Here is a 10229-nt window from a genome sequence, read left to right on the forward strand (position 1 = left end):
TTACATCACCCAGCAAGGCTCAACCAAGCCTGGGACACAGACAGGCTACAAAGTTAGCTAAGAGCCCTGCCCCCTGGGAGTCTGACAGTCAATCAGAGTACATTTCTTACACAGGAACAGGAAGTAAGTTCAAAGCCCAAAAGAGGGTATAAATCTCTCTCCCTCTCTTTCCCCCATGTGCTTTTTTGCTCAGGACCTCAAACCACGTGGTCCTGTCCACCATTAAACCATCTTTCCAATCAGCCACCATGTCTCCAGTGTCTTTCTCCCCCCCTTGGAACTGAACTCAGATGGACATTTCTTTGAACAGGATCTTGAGGGTCATCTAGTCCAACCCCCTGCACAACCAGGAGATCCTACACCATTTCTGACACCTGGATGTCCAGTCTCGTCCTAAAGGCCTCCAGTTCTGGCAATTTGTTCCACTGGTTCATTGTTCTCATTGTTTAATTGTTCCCTCCAACTTCCTTCTTCATAACAATTGCCAAAAATATTAAGAATAGCAGGAGTAGGAAATAGCCATCAATATCCATTTCACATGGTCTTATCCATTAATAATGTTTCTCTAGTAAATTAATAAAGAATAAAACAATGTAGTTCATTTAATTTAAAAAAACCCTCTTAATAATCAATTGAAACAAAAAGTCAGTAGGGAATTCAGCAAAGCCTCGGGAACCAATGGAAAGGAACAACCTTAAAAACACTGAGAGTGAAACAAACCCACTGTAAGGTCTCCAATCTCCCCAAGAAAGCAGGACTCTTGAAACTGAAGTTGTCCCCAATGGAGCTTTTATTGAAAGGCTTGTGATAACAAGATGTCTAGGCAGGAACTAATTTTCCCACTTAAAAACAGCAATTTAAAGCAATGCAAACAAAACCCCTCCCACAGCACAGCACTGCAGGAAACAGAAACTTCCTGTAGAGATCCCTCCAATCCTCCTCCTTTCCACCAGAATGCCAGCCTCCCGATAGAAAGATATGGGACCTGACACTGACATATTCTTAAATATGCTTTTCATTAAAATTAATAAAGTGAGAAGCTGTCATTTTGGAAACTAATATCCAAGTATATAATATCAATGTTTATTATCAAATTGATCTTTGGATCTTTGGGACAACTAACATTAATGAAAAAAAATGGGTGTTCATTGCAGATTAACAGACATTCTGTGATTACTCACATCACATGATTTCCAATTGTTTAATGGACAAGGTCTTCTCTCAGTTCCTTACTTATTTTATAAATAAGATCAAATTGAAAAATATCCCAAATCAAAATAAAGCCTCCCAATCCCTGCATAAAGGCATTTTAATGGGTTTTTATGTTGTGATTTTAAATGTTGTAAACCAGCTGGAGTTACCTGTGTGGAAATTAGGTGGCAATATAAATTGTTTCATAAATAAATAATATGATCAGAGATCCTTGTGCCTCATTATATTTTCTCTACAATTCAGACTGGGCCTAAGTAGGATAATGTAGCATTTGGGGAAAAAGATGCAAGCCAAGAGACCAGCCCCAGAGGCCAAGATGGAGAAGATCTCCACGGCCACCATGGACTTCCCTTTGGTGCTCAGGTAGGTGGGGAGGAACGAGATCCAAACACTGCAAAAGACCAGCATGCTAAAAGTAATGAACTTGGCTTCGTTAAAGCTGTCCGGCAATTTCCTAGCCAAAAAAGCTATCATGAAACTGATGAGGGCTAGAATACTTAGATAGGCGAGGACAGTGTAAAACATTAAAGCTGAGCCTTCATTACATTCCAAGATGGCCTCTCCTACCAAGGAGTGGAAGTCCATGTTGGGAAATGGGGGAGAGGTTACCAGCCAGGTGGCACAAAGAACTGCTTGGACCAGGGGACAGGCTATGACAATGGAGTTGGTCAGTGGTTTTCCTAACAGCTTCCTTGCCCTGTTCCCTGGTTTGGTGGCCATGAAGGCCAGAACCACCATGACAGTTTTTGCCAAGACAGAGGAAACCGCAAGGGAAAAGAGAATGGCAAAGGCAGTTTGTCGGAAGAGACAGGTGAGTTTCCCTGGTTGACCAATGAAAAGGAAGGAGCAGAGGAAGCAGAGCAGAAGGGAGACCAGGAGGATGTAGGTGAGATCTTGGTTGTTGGCCTTGACAATCGGTGTGTCACGATGCTTAAAGAAAATCACCAAGACTGCAGATGTGATCACAGATAGAGAAAGTGCTAGAGATGCTAAAGAATATCCCAGGGGGTCTTGATAGGAAAGGAAGTGGAGTTTCTTGGCAATGCAGTGGTCCTTGTCCTTGTTGGGATATTGGTCTTCTGGGCAGGGGTCACAGCGAGCTGCATCTGAAATCAAGAGTCAGTGTGCATTTCATGGTGAATCAACAAAGGCAAATCATCCATCTATATTGACGATGCTGGGAATAAGTTAGCCAGAAAAACGGATCTGTTCTCTTGCTCAACTTCTCTGCTTTATTCTGCAAATCCACTCATTCAAACTTTTTTACAGGGAAGGGTTAATAGACATAGATTGATGGATCTGCTCTGTCTCCAACAGGTCTATGAATTTCCTGGGAGATCGAATGTTCTGATAGAAGAGTCCTTAATAAAAACTAAAGCTTGAATCTCACATCCCATTTTTTTACAAAAAGATTGACAGCTGGTTGATGGGATGTAAAAGTAGGAGTAGAAAGCCTAGTAGGGAGCCTATGAATTGTGCCCCAAAAGTATCCCATATTACATTTCTGAGGAGCATGAAAAGTGGCCTGTGGGATAGTACAGTTTAAATTCATGAACTGAGAGGGTCAGCTGAAAAGTTTGAAGATGTTGAAGCATGTAAAGCATCCTATCCAAACTGATGCCAAAATTAACACTGAATGACTTCCTGGAAGATCAACATTAGAAGTGTGCCCTACCTGTCTGATTAGAGATGGTCCCTTCTGGACAAGGGGCACATTGGTAGCAGCAGACCGGCTCTCCCTCTGGAACTCTCCTCCTCTCTCCTGCCTGGCACCGTTTCATGCCACACCTGGCAAAGGGCACCTTCTGAAAGAGAAAAGAGAAATATTTGAGATGGCCGAAGTAATAAATACACTTCATTTGTCTATTTCTACATTTCTGTTTCCATCTTTGAAGGTCTTCATAAGAAATGGTTTACCGGGGCCAGCTAGGAGAATAAGCTCCAGGGGGATTCAGGCCATTGGCAATCCTGACCCATGAATGGATGCCGGAGATTGGAACTGGGACCTCAGAATGCAAAGGAAGGCTTGTGACATTAAAAAAAGCTACAGATTTTCTGAAAGAAAGAATCGTGAGGATCCAACTGAATGGGAATGGTCCATGGAAATCATTCTTGCCTGCTTTAATGGCGGCCTGGAAATACTAAAAAGGGCAAGAGATGATGGATAGATATAGAATGCATCTTAATATGGGATTTGTTTTATCAAAGACTAAAAATAGAGCTAGAAACTAATAATTGGGAAAATGTTATTAAACATACTGTTATACTGTTATAGAAGCTATTATAGTTAATATGTATATGTTAGAAGTTAAGACTACTATTGTGGAGGCTTAAAAAGTAAAAAATAAGGGATGATGGATAGATACATAATACCAGGGGTGAAATGCTCCCGGTTCGGACCGGATCGCCTGATCCGATAGCGATGGCGTCAGGTGGTTCGGAGAATCGGTAGCAAAAATCCCTGCACCCCTCCCCCATGCTCAGCTGAGCTGCGCAATCATCAGAGGCTGTTTTTTTTTACTTTTAAAAGCTTTTTTTCTACAACCTCTTCGGCTGAAAAAATGCTTTTAAAAGTAAAAAAAAAAAAAGCCTCTGATGATCGCGTGGCTCAGCTGGGATCGTCAGAGGCTTCTGAAAGCATTTTTTTCTGCAACCTCTTTGGCCGAAGAGGCTGTAGGAAAAAAAATGCCTTTAAAAGACTCTGGTGATCCCAGCTGAGTTGCCTCTTAAGGTTGTAGAAAAAATGCTTTTAAAAGTAGAAAAAAAAAAGTTGGCCACGCCCACCCAGTCACATTACCCCCACCTCCACCACCAAGCCACGCCCACAGAACCGGTAGTAACAAATTTTAGATTTCACCCCTGCATAATACCTCTTAATATGGGAATCATATACACTACTTTGTATACTGCTACAAAATAGAATACATTATAATTGCAATGTATATGTAAATCTGAGAAGCTGAAAGAGTATTATTATGTATATTTAATTAATACTATCATTGTTACCAAGATTTTGTATAAAGTAAATTAACCCAGACAATGTACTGTTCACTAAGTATCTTGAAGGAAAATCAATAAAAGTAAAGGAAATCTGTGTTTCAAACAGGAGTTCTTCCCCATCCTGCCCTCAACGTGGACTTTTCAGAAATAAAATCTCAAATGTGTTAAGCTTGAATGCTGTTTTTACATCAAATTCCTGAAATATTTTCTGACTCAAGGGAGCTGTTTTCCAGTTAGAAGGATGTTCTGTCCCTCCAGGGGGAGAACGAAGCCTTCCCTGAATTTATAAGATTTCCTTTCAACTCACCTTTGTGGCCCAGGTGATCCCATCAGAGTTAATGGTGAAATGCTGGCCTGGGGGAGCCCTGGGATCTATTTGCCCAACCTTCATGGGGACAAATGATAGATTGGGGAGGAAAAGCCAGTTGAGAAGATCATAACGAGCAGACCCCAGTCCGTTTTCTGAGAAGGAGACTTCCTCTCCAGCACTGTTGTTGAACTGGACCTTCCTCAGATAGGGAAGAATCTGAAAGAGACCTACAGACATCAGAGTCAGTGCCAGAAAGCCAAATGACCATCATCCTGAGAAGTGGGATTGTAACTGAGAAGCTAGAGAATTTCCCTTGTTGCAGATCTGAGCATCAAGGAGTAACATCAAATACTGAACTCCATTCCCAAAATAACAACACATTCTCTTGATCATTGGACACTTGTATCATGGCTTCTTCAATTCCAGTTTTGCTAGACTGATTCCTACTGTGCATACACAGTTTCTAATGCAACACCTCACATTTCATTGCCTAGTTTTGCTCCTGTAATATTGGCCGTATCATCATCGTCTTTTAACAACCCCATAGTCCCTTGCGGGGTGGAGCCTGGGCAACTGAATGGAGCTGAGTGTTTTAATGGCCGGATGCCCTTCCTGACACCAATGTGGAGTTTTGTTCAGCAGATATATTCTCATTGTGCCCAGAGAGAGAAATATCTGCCTCTACCTAGGATTGAACTCACAGCCTCCTGATTGTGAGGCGAGAGCTCCACCTCTAGGCCACTGCACCACTCTAATATTTGGCTATATACACATTCAATTTTTATTTTGGCCCAAGGCCTCATCAATGACCGATGCATTTTAAGGATGATTCATTTCTATCACAACCTCACACAATTCCACTGGTTTCTCCAGCAGATAGTCAAAGAGAGCAGAAGGAAGGAAGCAGATCTTTCCGTGTGTGTGTGTGTGCGTGTGTGTGTGATGTGGAAGGAAGTGCCTGCCTGGTTGTCACTTCACTTTCCAGAAGTCTAACGTTTAGCTGAAAGGTCAGCTCTAGCAACAGCACTTAGACTTATATCCTGCTTCACAGTGCTTTGACAGCCCTCTCTAAGCACTTTACAGAGTCGGCCTCTTGCCCCCAACAATCTGGGTCCTCATTTTACCGACCTGGGAAGGATGGAAGGTTTAGTCAACCTTGAGCTGGTCAAGATCGAACTCCTGGCCATGGGCAGAGTCAGGCTGCAATGCTGCATTCTAACCACTGGGCCTGTCAGGGTTGCAACAAACTCCTCATCAAACAACCAAAGTCCACTCCAATTCAGTCTATTCAAAGCCTTTAATAGAGAAGTCATATTGGCACGCCTGGGAAAACCCGAATCTGAACTCCCACATTTTCCCAACCCCTAAACTAAACTCAATCCCTGCCCCTGTCCACCCTCAGCCTGTCACATGCACCAATCAGACCCCTGGTCCCCAAGTCACCCAGAGTTCAGGAACGCCTGTCCAGGTGCTCGCAAGTGTCCTTGGTCCCACGGGGATGGAATGTTGTTGTGACTATCTTCAGGCTTCACCCCCTTCTCCCTCCCCCCATTCTCAAAGCAGCCCTGAGGATCAAAATGGATCCGGGACTGACAGGGCCACCACAGCTCCTGAAAGCCAAAAGAAGTGGAGTAGGAGGTCTGGAAATTGCGGAGGGCTCCTTGGTGGAAAGGGATGCTGTCATGGGAGCTTTGAGAAGTGGATGAGAAGTGCCTTGGCAAGCAGAAGAGAGAGAGGTCAATGAGGCCCAGTGGCAGTGGGTCAGTTCTGGTGAGGAACAGCTGTTGTCCCCGTTTGATCCATGGATGAGGAGAGCAGAACGCTGAGAGGCACAGTGGGGATCAGCGAGGTGACTCGCTAAGAAGCAGCCTTGATCTTCCTAATGAAAAGCTCTGGTTAGGAAAGATTTAAGTGAGTAGAGCTGGTTATCATTTTTCAGTATGGCAACTTTGGATTTTTGCTCCTACTTGGCATCTTCCTCCCATGCCATGAAACATGACTTTCCTTCAAGGAGGACTTTGCTGCCTCGACTTCCTTCCTGGGACTCAAACTTTCTTGGGGAGACCTGCTCCTTGCTCTATTTGGAACCATTCAGCCACACTGTTGATGTCCTTTCTGATTTGCTACTTTCAGTTCTCTCTTCTCTGCTTCACCCTTTAGCCTCACTATTTTGCAGCTAGCTTGCCGCTTCCGTGTTGCCTGTGCTTCAGATGTCAGTGTCAGACCTGCCCCAACTTGGTCTGTTAGCAAAGAAAAACCCTCAACTCCATGGTGTAGTGAAAGATATACTTTTACTAAAAGCCAAGTGGACTACTGTAAAGCAAAGCCAGAACTAAGTATTTGTGTGCCAATTTTCTCCCATTAACTTTTTCCCAGTCAGACCGTTCCCAGTTCCTCCCCTTTGAAGGCCCATTCTGTCCAATAAACTTTTAATAAATTGTTTTGGATGGCTAGTTGGTGAGCTGTCAGCCATTACATTCTGACCTCCATAATTTAACCTTGATTTATTGTCTGTGGAAGGTATGATGATGTGTCTGTTTTTACTCTCCTATCCAGCTCTGTCCCCCCCCCCACTTTAGTCTATGGCAGACTGGCAGCTAACTTTTGTGAACCTCAGTGTCAGATGGCAGTTCTGACAATTAGACTGCCTCTATTAGCCATGCTCCATCGGGGAACTCCTGTTGCCCTTGTTGGGAGACATTTGGTCACTGAGGTCACTATTTTTGGGCTCCTACAATCTGTGAGAAATTGACCTGGGGTTTTGGGAAATGCTCTGGGAGAGTTAGTTCGGAAATAAAATTACTAACTCCCTCATTAGTGCTACTTGTATGAACTGGGAGAGGACAGGTGGATTTGGAAGCAGTACTGCTTCAGACAGGAAGGCAGTGCAGAAAGTGGTGAGGACAGCAGAAAAAAATCATTGGTAGTTCACTTCCTCCTATCTAGGATAGAGCACATATGTGATGCTTGAGCAGCACAGGATTGTCTGGGACCCTACACATCCTCTACATGACCTGTTTTCCTTGTTACCTTCAGGGAGGGGGCTTCATGGTATCTGAAGCAGAACATCCAGATTCAGTCACAGTTTTCTTCCATATAGCATTAACCTTATGAACACTCAAGTTTCCTCTTTCTGCTTTGTATTCAATATCTCTACCTCTACCTCTAACTCTCTCTCTCTCTCTACCTCTCTCTCTCTCTACCTCTCTCTCTCTCTCTCTCTCTCTCTGTGTGTGTGTCTGTCTGTCTGTCTGTTTGTCTGTTTGTCTATCCCAAAGGTGATTTTTTTTTTTAAGAGGCAACTGGAATTTCTGGGTTTTCTTTGAAGACATTTCGCTTCTCATCCAAGAAGGATGAGGATTTGGAAGGATTTGAATGGAAGTGGATAGTAGGGAATGAAATCCTTCCATTCCCCACCATCCAGTCAGAGCTGAAGAAGCTTCTTGGATGAGAAGCAAAACGTCCTCAAAGAAAAAAACCAGAAAGTCCAGTTGCCTTTGAAAAAAAAGCACCTTTGGATGACAAAGAATCTCCATAGACATATATATGTATGGTGCAGGTATATATTTATGTCTGTATATAGCATGTGTATATGTGTGCTATGTATGTGTTTGGGTAGATGTACACTTTCTCTCGAGAGCAGGGAACAGAATTTCTTTTTTAATGTGGGCCAATGTGTTAGCAGTGAAAAAAATGACAATAAAGTTATCTTAGCTATCTATCTTTGCAAATATGTCCACTAAGACTTCACCTGACCTGCATGTTTTGCGTATCTTGCACAAAAACACCCAGATTGTCATCTTGCTCTGGGCTGAAACCTCCTTCCTGGAATGGTCACCCCTGAACTCAGGCAATTACTGAAGACCTTTCAAGTATTTAGAGGAAAATCTTTCCTCTGTGGATCTTATGGACAATGGTTTGGTTTACTTCTCCTTTCTCCTTCTACCATAAAGATATTAATCCATAATTCAAGAAATGCCTATGGGAAGCTTCCTCTCTAAGGATGTGTGGACTAGATAAGAACTCACAGAAATTACCTGCCATGGCTGGACATTGGAGACCCTCTTTCCAAGCCTCATCATGGTTGGTTGCACTCTTGATCCATATATTGCATGCAATGCATGTGCTACAGCATAAATGGCATTATAGATGTTGTAACTTTCACCTTCCATGCTTGTTTCAAAAACGTAAGAAGGTAGATTCTGCAAATTCTCCTTTCCTGTACATGGTTTTACCCTCTTTGGAAGCCTTTTACCTGGATTATGGAACCTGCAGCCAAACAACATTTCCCAACACAGTGGGAGAAAGACGTCCCCTTGTGGCTTCAAGGGGTCTAAAGACAGGAGGAAATGACTGAATTCTGAGACATCCCCAGTATGGGGCCTAAAATGCAGAGCCCCATGGAAGGGCTTTACTGCGTTCAATATGTCTTTGTTCCTCGCCACACTAAGTTTCCAATGGGAAGTTAAGATCCAAACTTTCCAGAATGATGTCTTTCTCAAATGTTCATGGACATTCATTGCCACCTGTACATTTGCAATACTATTGGGGTCTCCAAACAGAACAATCACTTCAGCTTTTGCCCACTTATCCACAATATGAAGTAATTTCAATATTGTAAGATCAAGAAAATTTGGTTTCAATAGTTCAGTGAAAGCCAAACAGATCTCCTTCTCCTTGAGCATTGATGCCAGAGATGAGATGAAACGTGCTCCACTGTCATCTTCAGGGCCCACCAGCCCAATCCAGTTCCATTGGAAGTAGAGGAGAAGTTGGACTAAACCCTCATACTGAAAAAATTCATTGGGATTAATTTGGAAGAAGGAAGGATAAACTCTTCTGTCTCCCTGAGAGAACTCAAAGCCAACACCAAGCTGGAGAAAATGAGATTCTTGATAGATTAACATTTTATGGTGACTTTAGGGGCCACCATGACGTGGATTATTGTCCCACCAATTAGGCTGTCTCACTTTGAGTGGCAAGCTTAATTTTCTTGCCTTCTTAGGAACACTCACTGTTTATTAGGACACAATTCATCAACTGTATACAGAGAATAGGCTGCTCTGAATGGATGGTTACATTTTTATGAAGAATAGGTTAGGAAGGAAGGAATTTCTCTTGGAAAGTACAGTATGTCAGAATTATCTCATTGCCTAACACTTTTGGGTCAATAAAAACATATCTTGACACATAAAATATAAAAACAAATTCAACTATAGTGCAGATTCTCTAGGTCATATACTGCTCATTTGCCCCCCAAAACACATTAGTCTATCATCTTGGGCTTCTGTGTGTGCTTCTGCTGTTTGTCTACCTCATATTGTCTCTTACCTGTGGGACCTTGAAGAGGTTGAAGATGGAGGCCATCAGCCTTGAGGATTTGGGGTTGAGACCTCCGATGACAGAGAGCAGAGGGTCCTTCATGTCACATTTGTAACCTGGAACCATTTGGCCCCGGGTGGAGAGCAGGGAGAGGCTGATTGTGGAAATTGTCTCCTCAGTCTGAGAATTGCTATAGATGTGGAAGCCAAGAGTGATGTTGGGGAGGAGAAGCAGATCCTTGTTGACCTCGCTGACTGCAAACACCAAGACTATGAACTGCTGGTAGTTCTTGAGTATCATTCTACAGTAAGAAAATCATTGGGGAAATTTTAAGGAAAGCTTGTGTGTGTTGATGGAGTTTATCCTGCTTTTCCCCCCAATGTCC

The 10229-nt window shown here is 43.0% G+C and overlaps 1 protein-coding gene across 1 annotated transcript; it reads right to left on the reverse strand.

Moving 5' to 3' along the window:
* Positions 1-1263: 1263 nt before the first annotated feature.
* Positions 1264-9970, reverse strand: LOC132711869 (vomeronasal type-2 receptor 26-like). Its single transcript, XM_087883502.1, has 5 exons — positions 9854-9970; positions 8560-9396; positions 4520-4738; positions 2888-3017; positions 1264-2318 (listed from the first exon to the last, which is right to left on the reverse strand). The coding sequence occupies exons 1-5, from the start codon at positions 9968-9970 to the stop codon at positions 1414-1416; spliced, it is 2208 nt and encodes a 735-aa protein (XP_087739628.1). The 3' UTR covers positions 1264-1413.
* Between the last annotated feature and the right edge of the window lie 259 nt (positions 9971-10229).

This window comes from Pantherophis guttatus, chromosome 1, assembly GCF_059756535.1.
Source record: "Pantherophis guttatus breed Tessera chromosome 1, ASM5975653v1, whole genome shotgun sequence".
NCBI lineage: Eukaryota > Metazoa > Chordata > Lepidosauria > Squamata > Colubridae > Pantherophis > Pantherophis guttatus.